This window comes from Balaenoptera musculus, chromosome 3 (genome assembly GCF_009873245.2).
Source record: "Balaenoptera musculus isolate JJ_BM4_2016_0621 chromosome 3, mBalMus1.pri.v3, whole genome shotgun sequence".
Taxonomy (NCBI): domain Eukaryota; kingdom Metazoa; phylum Chordata; class Mammalia; order Artiodactyla; family Balaenopteridae; genus Balaenoptera; species Balaenoptera musculus.
In genome coordinates this window covers 11,572,627-11,597,865 of record NC_045787.1, presented here as the reverse complement: position 1 = coordinate 11,597,865, position 25,239 = coordinate 11,572,627, and the positions used below count along the sequence as shown (strand labels likewise).

General features: G+C 37.8%; 1 protein-coding gene across 1 annotated transcript in view; it reads left to right on the top strand.

Annotated features, from left to right (window-relative positions):
- The window catches only part of DNAH5 (dynein axonemal heavy chain 5), a 213,525-nt gene that overhangs the window by 112,715 nt on the left and 75,571 nt on the right, over positions 1–25,239 (top strand). The window contains exons 48-55 of the mRNA XM_036849308.1: positions 5,612–5,734; positions 5,927–6,140; positions 7,436–7,659; positions 10,177–10,375; positions 12,534–12,706; positions 17,575–17,705; positions 21,043–21,196; positions 21,692–21,959. Of these exons, the coding sequence (XP_036705203.1) occupies positions 5,612–5,734; positions 5,927–6,140; positions 7,436–7,659; positions 10,177–10,375; positions 12,534–12,706; positions 17,575–17,705; positions 21,043–21,196; positions 21,692–21,959 (1,486 nt within the window). The remainder of the gene's footprint in view (positions 1–5,611; positions 5,735–5,926; positions 6,141–7,435; positions 7,660–10,176; positions 10,376–12,533; positions 12,707–17,574; positions 17,706–21,042; positions 21,197–21,691; positions 21,960–25,239) is intronic.

Here is a 25,239-nt window from a genome sequence, read left to right as displayed (position 1 = left end):
ACAAGGGCTGATGGAGCTGAGCATTTGTCTCTGTGTGTCCCATTTATTTGGATCCAAACCAAATTGAAATTGTAGATGAGAAAATAGATACGGTCCATCCCTCCCGTGTTGCCATGATGGCACATGTGTCAAGGACACACGTCTGTTACTTGACAGGTTGTTTTCATCTGAACTTCCTTTGTTTTTACCATGGTGTCACTTTCACATCTTTTATCAGCAGGAGGACAGACTCTATGTCCCTCTTTGCCTGGGACTGTCCAGTTAACTTCTGTTGTCTCAGGTGAATGATGAATAGCATCCTTGTTACTATCCAAAGTATGAAGTTTGGACCAAAATTATATGGTCACCCTCTTTTTGGCTGAGGAAATTTCAGTCAGTCTTTTAAGAGAGATGATTTTTTTTTCAAAACAAATATTGTTTTAATTTTTTTATTCTTGAAAGTAATTCACACATACCTTTAAAAATGTAAACAATACAGAAAATAAGACGAAAAAGAAAATTTCTTAAGAGAATTTCTGAAAAGATTTCTCTGTTCTAAAAATAATCTCGAAGTATTTTGAATGCAACAACCGTCTTACAAATGCTTGTGTAGCAATAGGTTTTGTTTTTTAAAAATGACAACTGAGAGCTTGGAAGGAAATTCCACATTTTTTCCTAGACTCAGAACCACTTTTCCTAATGAAATCTTATGTAGAAGACTAATCTATCAAACAGGTAACAAGGGATTTGCTTTGATGGAATTGGAGCTGGCCTCCTGAAATCCCTTCCAACCTCCTTCTTGCTTCCTGTAGGGGCCCTTGTGATTGAAGAAAATCCTTTCTATGCTTCAGAGTATAGTCTGAAGACCAGTTTCCAGAGGAGACTCTGAAGATATAATACATGAAAGTGTTTTTTTATGGTAAAAAGCTCTCTAAAAATGTCAGGTTTCACTGTTAATATTAACACACTCAGGTTGAGGAAGATTGAAGTACTCATTTGAGTTCCCAGATAGTTAGTTGGTGGCAGAACCTGGGTGAGAAACCAAGTTCCCATGTCTTCCGCTGTGCTTTTCTAGTTCACCCATCTGATCCTTCCAACGGCTTTTCTTTATTCCCATTAATATTCAAATGGTTGATTTATCACAGTGCATTTGTTTTATTTTTAGCTTTTAGTTACGTAATATTATATTTTCATGTTATTTTTGATATAATTTTACTTTTTATAATATGCTATTGAGAATTTTAAACTTTACTAATAGAAGCCTGTTTTCATTTGGTTTTGATGAGTTACAATAAAATGGAAAGATATTCTTTAGACAGTAGATTTCTTAATAAAAAGCATAAGCTCTCCATTTTTATCTTTTAGCTAAATAGCAGATACATGGAAGCCTACACTTAAGTATATTTTATATTTCAATTTGATTGGATGTAATATGTATGAAAAATGATTTAAGTGCTGATATATAGAGATACCTATAGTAATAAAAAATATCTTTCATTTTTATAATGCATTAAGTTCACTAAGTGCCTTCACATGTATTATATCATTTATGGATAATATTCTGTTGTGTGTATACACACACATACATATACATGATTTATGTATCTCTATATACATTCCCACTTTTGAGCTGTGGTTCAGTGACTTATGTGGTTTAAAATGACTTATAAGTCATAAAGCTAATAAGTGGGGGAAGTAGCAGTTTAACCCCTTTTTTTCTAACTTTAAACCCGGTCAGAGCTATTGCATAAGGCCATTGCAGTTTACGCAAATTTTGTGCTATGTCCCATTCACAGAGACAATAATGTGAATAGTGAACCCAAGAACTGGGCAGTGCACAGCCTCCTCAACTGTACATGTTCCTCCCCCTGGCTGGGGAAACAGACATGTGCACAATCAAGTATAGCTGATATGATAAGTGCTACTTATGGAGTAATCTAAGTACCCTGGAGCCCAGAGGAGGAGGGGATTCATTTTGTTAGGGAATTACAGGAATAAATGTAATGAAAGAGTTGACCATTACTTGGGGGAATTTAATATTTATATAATGTTAATATTTTACGGATTACAGAGGCTGAATTGTCTATTAAGAAACTAATTCAGAAAATTGAATTACCCTAGTTTTAGAGCTTTTCATTTGGAATGGAGAAGAGTAACGTAGAATGGCTTTCCTCAGCCCCATTCCTAAGTCTATCTGGATGACTAACCATCTGTTTTTTATGTCTTAAAATGTCACTGTCACAACTGGGGTTCACTCTAGTATCCCATGTATGTGTGAGCTAGACAGACAATGAGGTCAGAAACTTGTTTAGGTGCCATAGATTGCTTCAGATGATGTCATGCTGACTACCATTCTCCTATTTCAGAGTCAAGTCATTGTCTATTCTCAGAGAACAGCATAAACTGCCCTTAGTCCAGGCCCTTGCTAGAGATTTCAACTCTTTACCAATAAGCTGGGTTGAGGGAAGTGACTTTTATGGAAGATCATTCATCTAAGTCAATATTTCACAAATTGTGTTTGGGTGATACTAATGCTGAGAGATTTTTTGGCTCAGAAATGGCTACTTTAGGAATATGTAAATAAGGATCTCTCAATGAACACTGTAAATCAGTCTGAGAGGAGCATCATGTTATTGTTTTATTGTTAACTGACGATGAATGAATGAAGACCGTGATGGGCCGGAACCAAGAGCCTGAAAAGGAATGTTTAGAAATGAGACTGAAGGGTGAGCAGGGAGCATTCTGGTGTTCCTTGTAGGTCACTGATGAGGAACCGCTGGAATACTGAGCAGGACTGCGTCACCACTCAGCAAGTTCATTCTGGCTGCAGGTGGAAGAGAGAGGGCTGTGCTCAGAGAGACCTGAGAGGAGGCGGTTACAGTAATTCCTCCAGAGAGAGCTTGACCTGGACCAAGATATGGAAAGGGCACAAGGATGCGTTCAAATTGTGGTTGAGAAGCAGACCAGACAGGACTCGTTTTTGGTTGAGTGGATATTGTTGGAGGAGAGGGATAGGAGAGAGAGAAAAAAGTTAAAGATGACTCCCAAGTTTCTTGTCTTTATTGATCTATGTATCAAATATTTACTGATAAATATATTGTACCAGACACCTTTCTAGACACTGAGGAGGCAGTGATGAACAAGATAAACAAGGTGCCTGCCTCCCTTGCATTGTAGTGGGAGAGACAGACAATAATCGAATCAATGAATATACCTATTTGGTTTTATTAACTGGACTATGGTTTATATCACCAAAAAGATGGATGAGGTGGGACAGTAGATCAAGGAGACCAGGGAGAAGGTGGGTGGCAGAATACTACAAAGATGATAAATTATTCTTTAAACTGATTTCTTTGGGGAGACAGAAGAGCCTAGACAAAATTGTAAATCACACAATATAGACATTGTATATGACGTATAAAGAAGTTTCCAGGCCTGACTGGAGGCAAGGGAGGGCAATTTAAAAGGCTGTGACATTAATCCATATGAGAAAGACAAATAACTGATCAAGGGCATATCATTTTTCAGAGAGGATGAGGTACATTAAAAAGCAGTATTTAAATTGCAGTAGAACTTACCAATGTTGGATGTGAAAATGTTTGGTTGAGACTTAGGTAGTTGGTGCTAATCCCTGAGATGAGTACCTGGGGTGGGTGCAGATTTTGTGATGAGGCAGAGACGTCTGCGCTTGGATATGTTGATTTTGTGATGCCATGGATAATCTAAGTGGGGAAGTCCAGTTGGAGACACTAGTCCAAGTATACGGCTTTCCTAAATATTCCCAAACACATAGATCTATGATGGAGTAGAACATGAAGTTACTGTGTTTCGGGCTTTCGGGAGATCTTATCAAACTCCCCAGTTCAATCGGCAACTATTTAATGGGCAGCAGTTCTAAACACAGGAAGAAGTCTCAGCTTCTAGGTTCACAAGCTATTTAATTTTTCTCCCTCCTTTGTTTTTGTTTCTATCAACTTAGCTTTTTAATTTTATATATATAGAAAAGTAATAATTTTATATATTAAAATGAATTCCTTCTAGTAATTTCCTGCTATTTCAAAGAAATTAGGGTCATAATGAAGGGGAAGAAAGTGCAGGTATATGGCTATTACTCCATATTATTTCATCTGTTCCACCTATGGCTTTCAGCTCTTAGACGGCCTCCCAAGACATAAAATCTTCATGTGCCTATGAGTTCTCATTAACGGATGAGGGAATATCTGGAAGGCTCTAGTTTGCCATAGGGAGTTGTCAAGAGATTATTAATTGCTTTATCCATTTAAATTCATTGAGGAGAGCTAAATTTAGCCTAGTACATTACTTTAAACAGTTTTCTTTTATGTCAGGGGAATATGAAATTCTTCTTGCCATTGTACTGTTGTCATGGGAAATTTGTGTGATACGTTTATATATCTTTCTATTTTAAAATGGTGAAAAATGTTCACATCTTTTGCTATTGTTCGTTAAAATGATGACAGAAAATTACAATTTTAAATTACCAAACTGGGGAAATTTTCAAGGACAGATGTATAGATTTTTGTTTATATCTTGGCCTTTTTTCATGGTTGTACCCTGAAGGATTATTAATGTCATTTTAACAGGTTTGCTCTTCATCATGAAATAAGGAACCTCTTTTTTGGATAGGATGAGAATGCATTTTATCTCCATACACCTCCACCTTCTCTTATATTTATACATTATCTTTAACATGACTTAAATCGTGAATCAGTGGGAATAAAATGAGGTCTTTAAGATTGAGTTTCTGGAGCATGAGAAGTGTGAGCCCCTTCTGTTTTCTTTGCAGTGCTGGCTCTGCTTACTCAGTACATACATTCTGAACAACTGACTGATTTCCAAACTACACTCTATGACCATGGAAATGTTAATACTGTAGTCGATAGTCTGGGGTTCTTCCCTCATGTCCCCCTTACTCCTTCCAACACCCCTTCTGTCAGTTTTAGTATTCCTTTCCACATTGCTAGGACATTTTTTTATAGAGCACAGGGCAGTTTCCTCCTGTACCACCTAAGCTCAGAATGTATTGGATAGAAAAGAGGGGGAGCTGTCCTCCACTTTGTGAAGGGGAAGAGAAGTGATTCAGTGTGATTGCATCTGCCCAGAGCAGATTGTGTCAGGCTACAGAAGCCAGTTGGCAGATTTCTCAACAAAGAGAGAACAGTCTTCAGATTATGGCAGCCCGTGGAGCTCAGAGCAAGACCTGAGAAGCCTCTTGGACAGTAGCCTTGTTTAGCTTTGTCTATGATTATAAGGAAACTTTGAGGAGGGCTGGACCTTTGAATAATGGGGGTTAGGGTTATATTATATTGTCACCAATGTAGGCACAATAAGACAAAACTAAATCTGTAGAAATAAACAGAAGAGTCTCATCCCATTCAAGATTTACATTGATCAGAATTTTCTTTACTCCTAAATTAAACCAGATTTTCAAAGGTTATAAACGTTATGCAAGAAAAGTTAGGTAGCTCATGCCCTGCTTTCCAGAATTAAGGGACATTTTGGGGTTTTTCTGAGTAATTTTTATCATTTCAAAGGTTCCTGGATTTTTAAAATAATTAACCATGTCTTAGGGGATATTTTCACAGATGTTTCTGTTGACTTTTCTGTTTAACAGAAGACAATAGAGAGCTATGTGGATAAACGCATGGGCACAACATATGGCCCTCCAGCAGGAAAGAAGATGACTGTTTTTATTGATGATGTGAATATGCCAATAATCAATGAGTGGGGAGACCAGGTATATCGATCCTATTGTGCACTTTATTTGCCTAATTCCTCATTGATTTATTTTTTGATGGGTAAATATTTTTTACTTTTTCAACTTGCAATTCCTAAATTCCAATAAGGTCCATTATTTGGAAACACTCAAAGAGTTAGGTCCTGGGATATAAAGGAATGACATTTTAATTCTGAAAGTTGTCTTTCTTAGGTTACTAATGAGATAGTACGACAGCTGATGGACCAGAATGGATTTTATAACCTAGAGAAGCCTGGGGAGTTCACCAGCGTTGTGGACATACAGTTTTTAGCAGCTATGACCCATCCTGGGGGCGGACGCAATGATATACCCCAAAGGCTCAAGAGGCAGTTCTCTATATTTAACTGCACGTTGCCCTCTGATGCTTCTGTGGACAAGATCTTTGGTAAAGTGAACGTCAGTGGGGCATGGGAGGGAAGAATCCCTGCTTGGGTTCCAGTGAGAATATATCCACCTAGAGGTCAACACAGAAAGAGCGTTGGGTGGTTTCTTAGTCTACGAGCTTCATCACTCTCAAGCAGTGTATTTTGTTTATATAAAGATTTACTTTATTATGTGTGTACTGAGTTGGGTGCTAAGTAGATTTTTTCTGCCTATGTATTTCTTTAAGAAACTGTCGCTAGCTTCTTCAGCCAGGAGGTTAAACATTAAATGGTCTTAGACACGATGAGATGCTTTCCTCATGGGTACACATATTTGAGGTCTGCATTGATATAATGCCATACCAAAAGTTTATGTAGCTGATACCTAACCAACCCATATAATGATTTTGGCCAACGAAATAATATTGCACAGAGTGGAGATTAGCCAGAGTCTGATCCTCAGACTAATTTATAGGGTTGTAATAAATTACTGATTGATTACATACGCAGTGTTTCAGAAATAAATTCACCCAAGAAACACTAGCGCAATCGATAACCATAATTATTTAACTGAGAAATGAAAATGAGTTTAGAAACTGATTATGGAATCACTCTTTTCAGAAAAAGTATAAAGTTATGCATGCATTCGTGTTAGGTACTAATTTACCATTTCTGAAATCGCAACTGAGAAAAAACTAACTGGGATTACCCTGATTAATTTCTGGCAGACTAGAATGTCTTCTTAGTGCCCTAGGGTAGTGGAGTACGGCAGTATCTGCCTTCAATCACAGCGGTGGGCAAAGGTTTGGAAACCAAATGACATGGGAATTATCTAAACTTGGGAGAAGTAAAATGGACTAGAAGGAATGACTAGTATCGCTTTTAATTATTCTTCTTTGCCTGGAAAATTTTACCTGTAAAGTAAATGAAAATATTTTATAATGCATGGAAAGGCAACAAAAGAATGGAGAAATCTTAGAGGATTCACGAAAGCTCCCTTTTTCTTATCTTTTTCTAAGGCAACTTTATATATTCATCATTGTTACCCATTTAATAATACTGAATCAGTTCAGCTAGAGTTTTCAATAGTATTTCTTAGTCAACTTTTCAGTATTTAAATGCTAACTTGCTTGAACCTATACCTACTTTGTAGGTTTAAAAAAACCCCAAAGAACATTAATTAATAGAAATTTCTTTAATATGTGGTTAACTATTAAAATGTTTAATTATATTTGTACTCTGCATTATAATGTTTTTTACTTTCACTTAGGTGATTTGAACTGTCAGTCAAAATGTTATGACTTTTTTCCCCTTTCAGGTGTGATTGGGATAGGATACTACTGTACCCAAAGGGGCTTCTCAGAAGAAGTGAGAGATTCAGTGACGAAACTGGTTCCCCTGACACGCCGACTATGGCAGATGACTAAGATTAAAATGCTCCCTACCCCTGCAAAATTCCATTATATTTTTAACCTTCGAGATCTCTCTAGGATCTGGCAGGGAATGTTGAACACTACTTCAGAGGTTATCAAGGAACCAGATGTAAGTGATACATAAGAGAGTAAAACAAGTAACTTTGTTATTTATTATAAACTCTAAATATTCTTAGTAATGCAAATTTTAGTGGCATCATGAAAATATTTTGGGATGTTTTAGCATGGATATTTTTTTCTTTGCTGCTTTTCACGAACATAAATAAGGGAAAAGTATGCCAAAATTTTTTTCTTTAAAAATTCCAATTAGGACTTCCTTGGTGGCACAGTGGTTAAGAATCCGCCTGCCAATGCAGGGGACATGGGTTCGAGCCCTGGTCCGGGAAGATCCCACATGCCGCGGAGCAACTAAGCCCGTGCGCCACAACTACTGAGCCTGTGCTCTAGAGCCCATGAGACACAACTACTGAGCCTGTGTGCTGCAACTGCTGAACGCCGCGCGCCTAGAGCCCGTGCTCCTCAAGAGAAGCCACTGCAGTGAGAAGCCCGCGCACCACAGCAAAGAGTAGCCCCCGCTCGCCACAACTAGAGAAAGCCCGCGTGCAGCAATGAAGACCCAATGCAGCCCAAAATAAAAAATATATAAATAAATTAATTAATTTTAAAAATTCCAATTAAATTTGGTTTATGTTTAAGGAAATATTATATACAATTATTTTCTAATGAATAGAGTAAAAGGAAAAATTGATTTTGTTTTTTCATCATTATTTTCTTATACTAAATAATGGAAAGAATTCCTGTTGATCTTATTATATAAGTCTTCCTATTATTATAAACTTCATATTATAAACCTGACATTTTAACTTTAAAAAGTAATTATCTTTATAATTAAACTTTCAAAATTGAAGAATGAAACCATTTTGTTTTAATCATCCATGATCTTTCTTTTCCATATAACTTGATGTACTAAAAGAAGTACGTATATTGGTAAAACTGAAAAGAGACAGAAGAGTAGAAAGTTCATTTGACAGAAAAATGAGCATTTGTACATACACTCAAATAAAACAGTTCCTAGCATTGTAAGAATTCTCTTCGAACTAAAAGGGAATTCTAGTACTTAAAATGCAGTATGTATGTAATATGTAAAATTGTAAAGTATGTAGTATGTAAAAATGCAGTATGCCTTTTTTTGCCAAAGCATAAAGCTAAGGCAACATCAGCCTGTTTTTCCATCCTTTTCTGGAACCGAGGTTGTAGTTAAGCAAATAGGTTTCAGGGGACTTCTCCATTTAAACGCACCGAAAAAGTTGAGATATCAACCAAACTGTCACTAGGCACATCAAATGTGGACTGTTAAAAAAAACCCAGCTTTGCCTCAGATGCTCACAAAGTAGGTAACCACACTGACTGGCTGCAAGAGGACATTTTGGGGAAAACTCACTCTCCTTGTTACAGAGAATTGGGAGTCATTTTAACAGCAGTGAACATGTTAACTTGATTTTTTTCCCTCAGAGTTATTGACAAATTAATAGTGTTGTGGAATGCAGTCTTCCAAAATTACTTTTTGAGTAGCCATTTTTTGGTGCTTATTTTAAATCAGCATAAACAGGTCCAGCAATTGGTTTGTCATGAACTTTTGTCGTAAGTGAATCATTAAATATATTTTACTAAAATTTTATTTTCTGGCAACCAAAGAACATTTGATCATTAGTAATATAATGGCTTAAAAGCCTTCTAACTTGCAAAACGTTACCAAGGTAAGAAATTTCCACAAGTGTTTCGTATTAAATAATTAGCTTAGACAAACATTTGTTATCCTTGCTATAGGAACAGATATATTGAGCAATTAATTCTCTCAACTTCCAGTTAATTTTGGGTCCTGGATTATCTAGACTAGGTGATTGCTTTATGCAGATAATCCAGATTTTTGCCATAAATTTCCTTCACACTGTGTTAAGTAAATATATCTTTGTAATTATCTCAGTTGCATACATGAGAGTTGTTTTTATGCAACTTTTTATATTAGGCTCTGGCCACATGAATGTAGGTGTCTTATCCAAACAGACTAATTGATCACAAACATAAGACTTTTATGTAGAGTATTAGTTTGTTGGTTGTTCAGAGTGATTTAGTATTTTGTCTAGGAATGCTTTTGTTTTAATTTAAAGGCTGAAAATGAATATACACTACTCTCTATTTACTATACTTGAATGAGACCAACTTGAAATGAAGTTAAGTATATTTTAACTTATTTTATTTTATTTATTTTTTAATAGGACAGTTATATTCATAGACAATTTGTTGTATACTAAGACTGTGCAAAACATGTTTTATATCCTTGTATCCCTTGTACAAATAGCAGTAACGTCTCCCACGTCATTTTGACAACCCCAAAATGTCCTTTTTTGGTGCTAACACACCAAATGAAAACCATTAGTCTAGGATTTTGTTTCTAATGTGCTCCCAAACCTGTTGTTCATGTTAAAAGGAAACCAGTAGTGTTAATCTTAACTTTTTAAAATGTAGCATCTTAAATCAGGAAGGATGCTGCCCTATGATATCGTCCACTTGAATTCCCAACTCTGGCATAATGGGAATTAACACATTTTAATGATGCTTTTGACAGGAACTGTTAAGGCTGTGGAAGCATGAGTGTAAACGTGTTATAGCCGATCGTTTCACGGTGTCTGATGATGTGACCTGGTTTGATATGACTTTAGTAAACTTGGTGGAGGAGGAGTTTGGTGAAGAGAAAAAACTCTTGGTGAATTGCGGAATTGACACTTATTTTGTGGATTTCTTGAGGGATGCACCTGAAGCTACAGGTAAACTATTGAAGCAGAATTTGAAATTCCCCAAAGGGATATCTGAAGACAGAAGTTCAGTTCAGGGATGTTGAATTTCTGTTTAGTAAACTTTACTGAGACAAGCCTGGGACATATTAGGTGCTCAGTAACTACAGAATGAGTAGATAAATGTGTGCTCATGGAGTTCAAAGATTAATCATTTTAATGCACATCAGTCTTGGATATTAAGGTAGATTTGGGAGGCATACTATGGCAGAAGACAGTGCTAAAGGCTTACAGCTGTCACACAGAGGTAGATTTAAGGAAGGGATCTCCCACACATTACCTGGGCAAGTCTCTGAACTTTCTCAAACCTCATTCTCCTCATTTATAAAAATGGAAATATTAATATATGAGTCAAGGGGCACTGTGGGCGACAAGTGAAATGTTACCTGTGGATGGCTTGGGTAGTCTGTGGCCTGTACTCACTGCCAGATGAAACATAGCAAAACTATGATAATTATTACTCGAGTATTCCAGGTGCTGAAAATAAAAAGAAAAACCTCACATCCTTTGAGAGGGCCATTGAATACGATTAGAAAGGGGTGGGTGATGTTGAGGGAAGATTTTGTGGTTATGGTTCCATAAAAAATTGAGATATATTACTTTTCTTATGAAAAGAGGTAGGGCTCCAATTATTTTTTTCCTTCAGAAATAACTGAGCTTAAGTGGAATATTTTTCTTTCCTTTAGAAACCTCTTCTAATACTGAGGAGGAATTTTAAGTTAATTTTCATATTCAAAAAGGCATGTTTAAACACATGCTATTTATATCTTCTAAATGATTGAAAATGACCAGGCAGCCCCTTACTAGATTAGATAAGGATGTATGTGATCTGTTAAGTTTCTGAGTGACAATTGCAAAAGGAGGTTTATTGCTGGCTATGCAGTTGGACTGATCCTTCCACAAAAAGAAGCTGATACAGTTTATTTTCACTCAGGTCACACACATCCAAAAATCATGTAAAGGTAAGAGCATTTACAAGGTAATTAGAATTTATGTATTTTATTTCCTCTAATTCAGAAGGATAAGTAAGTAGATTACGGTTTTCAAGGAGCAAAGCGCAACTGCAGCATTGTGGAGCGGGGGCTGGAGGTGGGGAGTTTGGTTGGGGGCGGGGTGAATGAGTCTAGAGGGAAGCACAGAACATTTTGTGACTTCAAAGCTCTTTGTTTGTCAAAGCTTGAAATGAGCATTTATGAAATAAGGAAGTGACTATTGAAATTCAATTAGTGGGAGCCTTGCAAATGGACCAATCCTAATAATTATGTTAAATCAATTTCCTTGCTTTGTCACAAAAAGGTTAATATACTTTATATTAGGACAGGGTCAATTGAAAGTAATTATGTACTATTAGATTTGGAAGATCCACTCACTCTTCTAGTACCCAGTGAGTTTCTAAGTTGTTACTGTATCAGTATATTCAACTAATGTTAACTGATAGTGAATTTATATATGCCCAATTTAGCTTTTTCTTTGGCATTATGCTTTATAGTCAAAGTTGGAAAAGTATTAAACTGGTATGTTATGTGTTTCTAATTTTTAAAAAAGTTTAGTGATTTTAATACTTTTCCCAGTGAGATAACTCAATGTTTATTTATTTAGGAAATCATTTTTTCTATTTTCTCTCAACCCTTCACCTCCATTCCCCCAAATTCACTTCTATTCTCACCACTAACTTAAAATTTCTGACTCATAAAATTTTCCTAAGCAAATGCAGTGACCTTTTTCTTTTTATTCTTATTAAAAAATAATTTAATTTTTGATTTCTCTTGCTGATTTTGACATTAAATCCCTACTTTTTCAATCTTCATTAGCGAATATCTCTGGGAAGATCCTTGAAATGCCAATGGTCTATTATGGATTCAAATTAAATTCAATGTATATGACAGTATTTGAAATTGACCTTTTCTAGACATTTGAGAATTAAGACTGCATGTGATCACAAACATGCTAATGCTTTTACTATTGTTTGCTTTCTTTTCTTTTCTAAAAATACATACTCTGACATTTGGGTAAAAATCAGTATTATTCAGTGCTAAATTGTAGAGCTATGAGTGTATTAATTTAGGTTGAAGGAAGTGGTAATGTCCAGTGATTTGAAGAAACTTAATTGATTTTTCTTCCCCAACCCCAGGTGAAACGTCTGAGGAGGCTGATGCTGAGATGCCCAAAATTTATGAGCCGGTTGAATCTTTTGATCAACTGAAGGAGCGTTTGAATATGTTCCTGCAGCTCTATAACGAGAGCATCCGTGGCGCTGGCATGGATTTGGTGTTCTTTGCAGATGCGATGGTCCACTTAGTCAAGGTCAGTGGCCACGCCCGGTAGCACCCCCCAAAATGACAGACACTTGCCTTTACACCAGAATTTTTTCCCTCCTCTTTCATTTTCTTCTTCTAGGAGAAAATTCAGTTTAAAAATAAACCCAATGCTATATTCCAATTTAATTTCTGAACTGAATGCAACATGTCACACCTATAGGTTTAAAATCAGAGCAGGTGTACTTCAGATGTGTGATAAGATAATTTTATTCACTGTTGCTATACTGCTTCCAGCTCAGTGTTTTCACTACATAGAATGAATGTGGTTGACATCTGAGTTCAAGGCACAGGCACAAAGTCTGCTTATATTTTGCATAATGCAAAGGATAACTATAAAAAATAGGGCATTAGTTTTGAGGACATTATGCTAAGTGAAATAAACCGGTCACAAAACCACAAATACTGTATGATTCCACTTATATGAGGTCCCTAGAGTAGTCAATTCGTAGAGACAGAAAGAATGGTGGTTGCTGGGGGCTGAGGGGAGGTGAATGAGGAGCGTTTAATGGTACAGTTTTATTTTTGCAAGAGGAAGAGTCCTGGAGATGGATGGTGGTGATGGTTGCACAACAATGTGGAGGTACTTAATGACACTGGACTATACCCTTAAAAATGGTTAAGATGGTAAACTTTATGTTGTGTGTATTTTACCACAATTAGAAATAATAATTAAAAATAGTGCATAAACAGTTGATTTTGAGCTGGGATGAAAATTCTGTTACAATGAAATCCACCAGGAAAGTACAGTTGCCTTTCTACTTTGTCATATGAGTCGTTACAATTTCCAATCACTGTAATGATTGACCCTCAAAGGTTAGAAGTAAAATATATTATTTACTTGATAACGTACATGACCTAATTTATTGATGGTGGGAGATAATGCCATTTAAAATTCGTCGTTGATATTCTCACTTTATTGATGTCAATTATTTTTTCAGACTACATCCTTTTAATTAGAAAGAAGACAATTTGAGTCTATCTTCCATTACTTAGGCTTAACCATGAGGAACAACCTCATAATCACAAGTTGTCACCTCTAATAATTACAAAATCTTAGAACTGGAGAGGGTTTTAGAGGTTACTTAGTCAACTCTGCCTCTGAAAATTGAGGAGGCCGGACTAAGTCAGGGAGAAGGAGGAAAACAGAGAGTGTGCTCTGGGGTTGGATGTCCCCAGCATGAGGACACTTAGCTTGGAAACTGAATTCTCAGAATCTGAGATATCTACTGAATTATGAGCGCAAATGTTCTTCCAAAGCCAAATATAAATAACATTTTGAAATTAGCTCCTAATTTATAGTTGACTAGAAGTCAAAAGGAAGAATGGAGATACTATCATATTTAATGATTAAAAGGAAGAAGACAAAAAGAATAACATTTTCTAAATAAATAATATCGAAGGCAACTTCATGACTAGGTGTCTATGGAGACAAAATCTGATTGTCTTGGGGTTCCATAACAGCTTAAATTGAAATGAGGTTATTTATGTTAGTCTTGTGCTTGAGGATGTTCCCTAGAGCTGTCTTTTTTTCTGGGTTTTGCAGCACAGATGATGCATTTCTTCACTTTGGGTATGACATTCAAGGCATGTGTGCCTCAGTACAGGTCCTTGACTGTGTTTTCCCTCACTCTCAGCCTCTAGTGTGCCTGCTCTGGGATTGGCCAAAGAATCCGTGATTGGAGTTTCTGAGCTAAAATGCTACATTCCTCACTGCTTTCTAGGCCAACCCTCTCTTCTATCCTCTTGCTTTCTGTGTACGGTTACATCCAAACTCTGTCATGTGGGTGTGAGCCTTGAAATATGTGACCTAGTTATAAGACATGATAGAAGCCAAGAGACAGGATTGAAGATGAAAACTGCAGCAAAACAGGATGTGATCTGAAACCAAGTGTGTTTCTTAGTTCCTTTCTTAATCAAAATAACAATTTTCTTTTAAAACCAAGAATATCTCTGCGATATCTCTTTTCCCTCTTTGGTTAAAGTGCAAATCATGGTGTGTATTGTTTTTCATGATCTAGTCCTTGCCTACCACTCTACCCCTTGTGGGTGGTGCTCTGCTTAGGGTGTAATCCAGAAAAATCAACTGCTTGTGCTTAAACACATCCTGATTCCAGAGCACCTCATCAATGCTGCATTCCCAGCAGGTGTTGTGTTGTATAGAACTCATCTGTTTCTATTTGTCTTCTCTGCCAGACTGTAAGCTCTGTGAGGGCAGGCACCCACTTTATTCCCCTTCATATTCACAGGATGGAGTATTCCTGAGACAGGCACACTTGTGATGCTTGATAAATAGGTTTAGAATTTAACCAAGTCCCCAGTATGGCCCTAAACAACGCTTTGCACCTTATTTCCCGATATTTCCATACCTGGTACTGAAGTTCCCATCCCTATGAGGACACCTCAGGCCTTTTGCTGATTCTGAGACTTTGTACATCCCATTCCGTCTTCTTAAAATTGAGCCCACTGCCTGCCCAGTGTGCCATTTTCTTTGCATCATAAACTTCTAGTTATCGTTCAAGATCTAGATCAAATTCCAGCTCCACACCTAAGACTCGCCTTCACAAGCAGTGTTGTTTCCTTTGCATTCTTTCCTCCAGTTGCCATCATTCCTATCCACCCCAGCATTCACCATGGGGCATTATTGCATGTTTCTATTAATAGGTCTCTCAGGATGTGAGCACCTGTAAGGCAGGTTGGGCATTATTAAGTTTTAAAATATTTGCTAAAGAAATTTAAAAATGAGTATCTCTATGTTACAATCTATAGATAATAGGACAAGATAGTCCCATTTGAAGTTCTCACTTGACTGTGTTTTCTCTTATAGTTTCTGTTTTTAACTAGATGATGAGTTTTTTTGAGTCTGCTTTTAAAGTCTTCTGTTTGTATATGATCATTTGTCAAATATATTTTAAGGGTTTCTCATGTGCTAGAAACTGGGAATGGAAAATTTTAGTTTAAGACCTAAGCCCAGTTGCAGAAAAAGGTGTTGGGATGAAAGTTCCTTATACTTGATTAACAACAATTATTTAAAACACTAATATAATCACCAGCATCAACTAAAGGAAATGGTTATGAAAAAGTTATATATTTTGAAAAAGTTAACCAAGAAACAACACAGACGATTCTAGGTTGGCCTGCAGTAGCTTCTTACCTGTCTTATCTATCTATGCCTCTTGAAGTAACACCAGGGAAAGAATATGAATAGACACTGGCAAAATCCTAAGAATTCTTGCCAGTACCACTCCTCCCCTGCCTACAGCAACTTAGGAGAGCATCACATGGAAAGGATGAGTAGGAGGCTGGAAGAGCAGAGCGTATCACCTACCAATCTTAGCAGGATTGGTGGACCAGGTTCTTAGGGCCACAACAAAAAAATGGTCTCCGTTTCCAAGGGCTCACACTAAATTTGGGGATATAATCCGAAAGCAATGGTAGTCCCAATAGGAATAGGGTATAGCCCCTGCCAGTGGAGAGAATCCTGAAAAAGGATGTTTAACCAAACCTTGTCAGAATGCAGAGCCCAGGTTGTGCCAGAAGGCTTCCGCCAGCAACAGAGAAGTGATCCCTTCTCAGCCCCCATATAGCTTTCTATCATTAGTTTAGAGAAAAGCTGGCATTACAGCAAAACTGCAGGCTCAAACTGCAGTTAGGAGGGAAAGACAGTCATCATATAAGGTGAAAAATGCATCCAAGAGAATTCTACAGTGAATCCCCTTTAGGTGGGGTTGGAGACCTGTTGGTGAAAGTAGTTTATCAAATACAAATAAAGTCAAAGAATCATGGACTTTTACCACAAATATGACTTGGAATGGTCTGGGGCTACTGACTGGCATAGAGTAGACTTCTGGTCTATCCATAATCACTTAGTAGATACCTTAGGTATCACTGTCTTTGCCAAATAATAAGGAGAGTGTTTATGCTTATTTTCTTCTTTTTAAATTCCATCATCTGTGCCATATTTTGGAAATTTTCTTGCCTTCTATTTAAACTATGTTAGTTTTCAAATGCGGAGGACACTCTAATTAACCGTGTGTTCTGTATTCCAAGGATACACACTGTTTTGAAATTTCTGTTCTTTTTCCTATCCTACTGAAGTAGATTGGCAAACTAAAAGGAAACCTCAAAGTCCCCTTTATTTCTCTCCTTGAAAACCCAGAGCAAGCCAGAGTCTGGGCTGTCTGATGACTTTTCTCTACTGGTCTCCTCCTATCCTAGTTTCCTAAAGGCACATGCCCCGCTCCCCACCCTGTCCAATACTTCTTAAACATTGTTATATTTCAGAAATGCCTTCATTAGTCCAACCAGTATATCTTTCTATTCTGATCCTAAGACATGTACAGCTTCCAAAATGCTTATACAGGCATACCGTATTTTCTTGCCCTTTGCTTTAATGCACTTAGCAAATATGCAATTTTTTACAAATTGAAGGTTTGTGGCTACCCTGTGTCAAGCAAGTCTATTGGTGCCATTTTCCCAACATTTGCGCACTTCGTTTCGCTGTGTCATGTTTTGGTAATTCTCACAATACTTCAAACCCTCTACCAGAAAAAAGATTATCACTCACTGAAGGCTCAGATGATGGTTAGCACTTTTTATCAATAAAGTATTTTTCAATTAAGGTATGTACATTGTTTTTTTAGACATAATGCTATTGCAAAATTAATAGTATAGTGTAAACATAACTTTATGTGTACTGGGAAACCAAAAACTTGCTTTATTGCAATATTTGTTTTATTATGATGGTATGGAACTGAACCTGCAATATCTCCTAGGTATGCCTGTGTTGAATAAATAGGAAAAAAGTGGAATATTTGCACATTAAATGATACATGCTTTTTCTGTTCCATATTCTAGATCTCACGTGTCATTCGTACTCCCCGGGGAAATGCCCTCTTGGTCGGGGTGGGTGGATCGGGAAAGCAGAGCCTGACCAAGTTGGCTTCATTCATTGCTGGCTACACTTCCTTCCAGATCATTCTGACAAGGTAACACGCTTTCACCTTAATTAACCTGAAATGGATTTTGATAAATGGTTCTCAGAAGCCACTTGGAGTTAAGAATGCATTTTACTTATACATAAGGGAATCATAATCGTTTTTCTTCTTGAATGTTGACTTATCATTCTCCCCTTTCAACCTCTGTCATAGACCATGAAAATTTCACATGAATGATTTACTTTGGAAACATTTTAGCCTCTCATTTCAGTGACCAGGTGCCTCCGTGTTTTCATGTTATGCTTGATATGAGTGTTGTGTATATTCCTTTTAGTGCATTTCAGAAGAAATTTGTCCCTACTAAATGTTAATTCAGGTTTCAAGAATGTTATTAAACTGGAAAAACAGATGAAAAGTTTATGCTGATTTACTCATTCATACATTTAAAAATATTCATTGAACACCAACTGTGTGTCAGGCACTGACTCAGTGCTGAGATACACGGTAAACAAGATAAACCTGGCCTGTGTCATCATGGAATTTACAGCGATTCAATGGGGACAGTTGAGCAACTCACTCAATAAGATGTGATACGTAGGTGCTCTCTCTGATAAGGAAATAAATGCAGACCAGACCAGAGTCTGTTGAAACATGAGGGAAGGACTCCTAATCTTGTCTAAGGGATGGTCAGAAAAGGCTTCCTAGAGAAAGAGATGTTTCAGCTGAGACATGAATATGACTAAGAATTATCTCAGAGAAGAGAAACAGTAAAGAATGTTCCAGGCAAAAGGATCAGCACATGTGAAGTTACGTTTGAGGGCCTGGAAGCAGTTAAATATGGCTGGTATATAGCATAAGGTGGGAAGTGGGAAAGGAAGACATGGAGGTCTTTGAAGATATCATAAGGAATTTGGACTTCATCCTAGAGCAGTGGGAAACCATTAATGCGTCACCCCAGGGGAGGCATGTCACATCTGCATGTGGAGAAGGTGGATGGAAGGAGCTAAGCTGGAAGGGTTATAAGGCTATCTCAGGGATCTCAGCAACAGATGGTGGTGTCCCGAGTGGTGGAGGTGAGAGAGGAGAAAAGAGGGAAGATTCAAGAGATCCTTAGGAAGCTGGAGCTTTTGGACTTGGTACATCCTGGTTCTGGCTTGGGATACTGGATAGTTGGCGCTGCTACTCATCAGGGTAGGGAACCCCAGAAGAGTTGTCCTCGGACATGTGTGTGCAGTGCGGGGAGAATTAGGAAGTGGAAAGGGAACATGTAGAGAGGCTAAACAGAACTTCAGGGTCAACCAAGATAAGGCGAGAAGCAAGAGGCCAGTTTGGGAAGTTTATTTGGGCAGAATATTATTAGAAGTTAATTTCTAGGTGTGAGAGTCTTGCCTGTCGAGCATTGACTAAGCGTTGGCTTGGAGCTGTAGGACAAAACATTCTACTGATCTATCTCACTGATGGAGGGCCATAGCTACCTGCTGGGACAAAGGTTGGAAAAGATTAAACATTGGGTTTGGAGATCCGGATACTCAAGTTGTTGTTGTTACACCTTTTATTTGGTCTAAATGACTGGGTTCTGCTTGGAGAATCAATCTAAAACGTTACTGTGTCTTTCAAGTACTGAAACAGAGAGAAATAATTTTAGTTGCTTTGTGTATAATTCTTCTAGTTTGTGGATAGAAGCAATGTTAGATAAAAGATAACCTGTACAGGAAGGGGATTGAACTCTGAGATTTTTGTTCTTAACATTTTGTATAAAACCTTATAGTTTTCAAAGCACTTCTACATGCACAGGCTAATTTGATCTTCAAAAGAACTTTGTGACTTTGTGGGTTAGCAGGACATATCACAGCTGAGGTTCAGAGAGGCTATGATTTGCCTGAAGTCCCAGATAAACCTGGGAATTAACCACAAGATTTCTGGTTTCTGGTCTGCCATGACTTTCACTACACCATGCTGCCTCAGAAAAAATACCTTACGAATCCTCTCTTTGTGAATAAATTGGTTCCTCTGCAGGTCATATTGGGACTGCTCCAGTACTGATGAAAAGGAGGGTCAGGGCCTTCTCTGGCTTCTCATAACCTTCCAGAGACGATCCTACTGCCTTAGCCTTTGCGTAGCCACATGGCCAAGGCTCAGGAAGCAAGAGCCTCTCCTTTGGGAAGCACAGGCATTTGTTAGATGACTCAGGTCATATTATTTGAGGCAGGGGGGTCCTTGAGATCCAGGGGACTGGACTGAAAGTTTTCCCCATATCACAAGAAGCTGGGGAGAGCTATTTTCCTTTGTCCTGTCCCTCCCTCCCACCCCCTTCCTTCCTTCCTTCCTTCCTTCGTCCCTCCCTCCCTCCCTCCCTCCCTCCCTCCCTCTCTCCCTCTCTCCCTCTCTCTATTCTTTCTCTCTCTCTTTCAGGGCACTGTGTCTTTGAAAATTTTTTCTGGTATCTCAGATCTCACTTTTCTAGCAGTCTTCTTGAAATATTGATGCATGGTAGTGGTATTTCTGGTTCTAGGGTTTAGGTTTTAAATGTTACAAAAGCAGAGTATAGAAGTTAAATATTTGGTAGCTTTTTAAAAATCAGAAAGCCATTTGCTCTTGTGCTCTGAACTCTGAGTTTATTTAATGACACAAAATTCAAATAATAATTTAGTGAGTCTGAGTCTCCAGGACTGGAATATTTTAATTTTTACTTTTGGCAGTAATGGGCTACTCTATATTGTCTAACATTTCATGATTGCAAGTTGACTTCCACTAAGTGATTGCTTTGGATGTGAGAGATTTAGAGTGGGATATTTAATAATGTTTCCAACGATTCTACTACAGTGCACTGATTGCTCAGAAAACTCTTTCAAGTGACGTCCAAAGATGCAATGAAAATAGTTGTGTTGGGAATGAGGAGGGTGCAGTTTACAGTAGGGCATCTCCCTCACCCCATATAATGAAGGCTTGAAATGCTTTAGTTTAGTTTAGTTCAATTTATGAGGTATCTTCTAAAATATCAATTGCAGATGGGTGCTTAGTAAGTATTAGAATTTGACATTTCCCTTACCTTTACCAGCAAATATTTTCAAAATGAAACATGTATATACATTCTGATGGCATTATGGTGTGGTTAAAAATTATACTTTTGCTTCAGGTTGAGTTTTCACTCTAGATGTTTTTTGTGTGTAAAAATATAATGTTTTATAAAATGTGGAGTTTTAAAAATTATTTTAATTTTTGCAAGTAAATATAATGAACAAGTAACATTTACATACAATAAAATACCTATCTGATGGCACAATATCAGCATTTTTTTGTTAAACAAATGGCATGAAGCATTGTTATAAGGGTCTTTCCTTCCCATTAACATATTTTAGCTGATGACACGATGACAATATTTCTTTAGATCCTACAACACATCAAATCTGATGGAAGACCTGAAGATTTTGTATAGAACAGCTGGTCAGCAAGGCAAAGGAATCACTTTTATTTTCACGGACAATGAGATTAAAGATGAATCGTTTTTGGAATATATGAATAATGTTTTATCATCGGGTGAGGTAGGAGCTCATTTATTTTTGATGTGTTTTGCCTCTTCAGATTCCCTCCAATGTTAGAGCTTTCTGTATTTCCTTCCGTTAAAGTACTGAATAAGTGCTATTATTGGGATTAGGTGATCGGTATGAAGAATGGGTTTTTCTGTTGGGTTTTTGAAGAATAAAACTCCCAATCAAAATGTGGAGCTATGCATTGAAAATGTTACTGAAAGCTCCAAGTGAGAAATGGAAAAATGGAAGAAGAAGGTTGCAAGGAAAGCTGGTTGGATTTTTGATATGTCCATTTACCCCCTTAATGGGCTATGACTTTCCAGCTAGTAATAGAATCATTTGTGTATTTTAAAACACGGTGTATCTCATCTTGAGGACTTTCGTTGATTTTCTAAAGGTGAGTTTAAGGACACAAATGAAGGAAAGAGATTATACGTATTGAGCTATATATTTTGATCTGTTTTCATATGCCTGTATTGAATTTGAATGTTTGCACTTTTCTTGAAGGTCTCCAACCTATTTGCTCGCGAAGAAATTGATGAAATTAATAGTGATCTCATATCAGTCATGAAAATAGAGTACCCCAGGCGCCCTCCTACGAATGAGAACCTGTATGACTACTTCATGAGCCGGGTCCGACAGAACCTTCACATCGTGCTCTGCTTTTCGCCAGTGGGGGAGAGATTTCGAAATCGAGCTTTGAAGTTTCCTGCCCTTATTTCAGGATGCACTATTGACTGGTTCAGCCGATGGCCTAAGGATGCCTTAGTTGCTGGTTAGTGTGGTGGAAATTTTTGTATCAGAGTTTCTGGTTTACTCTGTGTGTGTGTGTGTGTGTGTGTATGTATTTACTCTGTGTGTGTGTGTGTGTGTGTGTGTGTGTATTTATATTCTGTGCCCTTTGCTGTCTCTCTACTGGATTGAGCCAAAAGGCACTTTGTCCAAGGTTTGAGGAGTTTTGCAAGACTGCGCTCTTTCTCCTTTGGCAGCAATTTTCTTCCCAGAGCGTGATTATCAGCGAATGAGATCTTCAGTCTGTGCCCCCTTGGGTTAATTTACAATGAATGATTCTAGTGTTTCCACTGTGGTTGAAAGCTTTGTCTCAGTTGGTCCCCAGGCAGGTTCTGGGACGTCACAGGAGGACCCTGAGGTTTTAATCTCTTTTGGGTTCTTTTTTAAGTGGGTTGGCCAACCTCAGAGTAGTTTAAGCCCAGTATCTCTTGGACGTTTCCTTCTTGTGGCTGCAGTGCTGGAAATCAGAGGAAAATGTTATCAGCCATCCTCTGATGGCTTCTGTGCCTGAAAAAGGATGTTAAACAGAGACTTTTATGACTGGAGCCCTTGCTGCTTCTGCTTCTGTCTCATCTTCCATCCTGGGGAACATTAATGTTTCTCTTATTCTATACATGAAATTGAACACAAAAGTTGTATAGGAGATGTTAGAGATCATCCCTTAAGTTTATGGTTTTTTCAGCTTTTGGTGAGAAATCATCTGCAGTTGTTTTAAAAGAGAGAGATAGTTAGGTCTCACCTCTGACCTATTGTAGCAGAACTTCAGAAGAACCCTGATTCAGGGCAGTAGTTTTCAAACTTTTTGTCTGATTATTGTGTCGTAATAATAATTAAGAAGAGTCTTGTTTTCCAGTAAAACATGACAGGTAGCCCTAATAGATAAAACAGTGAAAAGTAGAGGAGAGGAAGGACTCTGAAGCCTCACCCTTTCACGGTGCTGCCAGCTGCTATTCCTGCATCTGCCCCTCCGGCTATGTGGTACCCAGTGGGAGAACGACTGATTAACCGTCTCCTGCCCTTTATAGATGGAGAACTGGAGACAGTGGAGCTGAAGTAATTATCAGAGGTGCAAGAAGCCAATAGCTATAGCCAGTGTGTGTATATATATACACACGTATATATAGTATATATATATTCTCAGCACACTACTCTTGATAATAATGGTTTTTCTGATCTGTGGCTTTTAAACACAAAATATTTTAATATATTTGAAGTACAAATGTACAGTGTTGTCTCTTATAAGATTTGAGAAAACACCCATGATTTAAAATTTTAAATCCTGTTAAAATATGAATACAACTAAGGGTAAAACTTTAAAATTCCTTGAAGTAGGATATAAATGCAGAGCACAAAACCACAGTAGTTAACAGCTATTTTAAGTTTACTATGAACTGTGATAATTAGTACACAAGTGCTTTGTAGAATATCATGTAAGGTATTATTATTAATAATAAAAATAATTTCAGGTGACAAACACTGTAATATACTATAATTAGGATGACTTAATTTAAATAACGGAGCCCTCCCTGGCAAGTCTTTATTTCAATTGTCCCTTCTATTACAAGATAAAAGGTTGTTCCTTTGTGGATTTCTCACAAATCTTCCCCATTCTTTTAAATCTCATTGCATCAACCCAAGCCAAGATTACACGGAGGGCAAGGAAACTTTCATTTCTGTGTCATCAGTTCCTAGCAAGTGTCCTGACTTTCATGCATGCATCTATTTTTTCGTTTACTCAGAACGTAATTATTGAGCTTCATACGCCATTTGTGGAGCCAGGCGTATTGGAGGGCAAGGCAGACTCATTTCTTTGCTCCAGATCCTCTTCCCGGGCAAGCTCATCTACAGGCTCCTGTGTAATATGCCCCATCAATTTTTATCTCTGGTCTCGTCTGTCCTCTGGCTTGAAATCTGTGCACTCAACTGCCTGCTTGATATGTTCTTGTAGATGTTTCATAGGCTCCTTAAACTCAGAATGTCTAAAACTGAACTGGTTCAGCTCTGGTCACTCTCTCCCAGGAAGTCCCACGATCGTCCATGAAACTTGGCAACAGAAAGCTCTTTGTCTTTAACACCTTTCTTTTCTTCAACTCTCAGGTCTGCCCCATCACTAAGTCATGTCAACTTTGTCTCCTAAATATTGGTGGAATCTATCCAACTCTTTCCCTTTCACTGCCATCCTAGGCCAAGCTACCATTGTAACTCACCTGGAAAACTCAAATAGCTTTCTAATGATCCCTCCTCCTCTTTCAGCTGTCTCTCATCCATGTCACGCTGCCCACAGAACAGTGAGAAAAACATAAACTCAGTCACGTTGCTTTCTATTTAAAACCTTCCACCGCTCTTAGGAAAAAGCAGTCTCTAGCTTGGCCTTCAAGGCTGGGAAGAGCTGACGCCGCCTACCTCCTCAGCCTTACCTGAGGTCACTTTTTCCTCCTGATCTGTTCTCCTTGATTCTTGAATATGGCATTTTTCTTCCCATGCAATGCCCTCCTCCTCCCTTTCTCCCTGAGCCCTCCTCCCTCTGTCCGGATACTCCTGGCTCAGCTAAATGTCACTTCCTCAGGGAAAACTTCCCCTGTTCCCACCTCCTCCCAACACCCCCAAAGCCAGTTCCCCTGTTATATATTTCACAGCACTCTGCACTTTTGCTTCCTGGGACTAACCACAGTTTGCAATTTAAGTACTTAGTTGTATGATTTGATTAATGCTTATCTGTCCTGCTAAACTAAAACTCCATGGGCTCAAGGACTACATATCTTTGTTCACAATTTCAGCAGCTACCAGTATTCAACACCTACAGTGTTCAACCAATGGATCAGACTGTCAAAATTCATCATCCTTCAATAATATGGCCCTAACTTACTAGCAGTCTTCTCTAATCCAACATAAACCTTCTCTTGTTTTTTTTTCAGATATACATCTTTTGTTTGATTTCTGAGCATCCTTCAATCATCTTTATTTTTCCACACATCGTCCCCCTTATCAAGAATCTTCTCTCTCATCTTTGTTTATCTAAGTTCCAAAGCTTAATCAAGACCCATCAGATCCTTCACTCTTCCTTTGTTCACTTAGGAATATTTTTTCCCCCTTTTCTTGAACCTCCTATATCTTTAGCACTTAAACTTTATATAATGCACCTGGGCATTTCAATCTTTTCAAACCTTTTGATAACCAGTGAGCTTTTGTGACTATGCCTCCAATCTAGTCTACTAAATATTTAGAGCCAGTATACTACATGAATATATAGTACTGTGATAGTC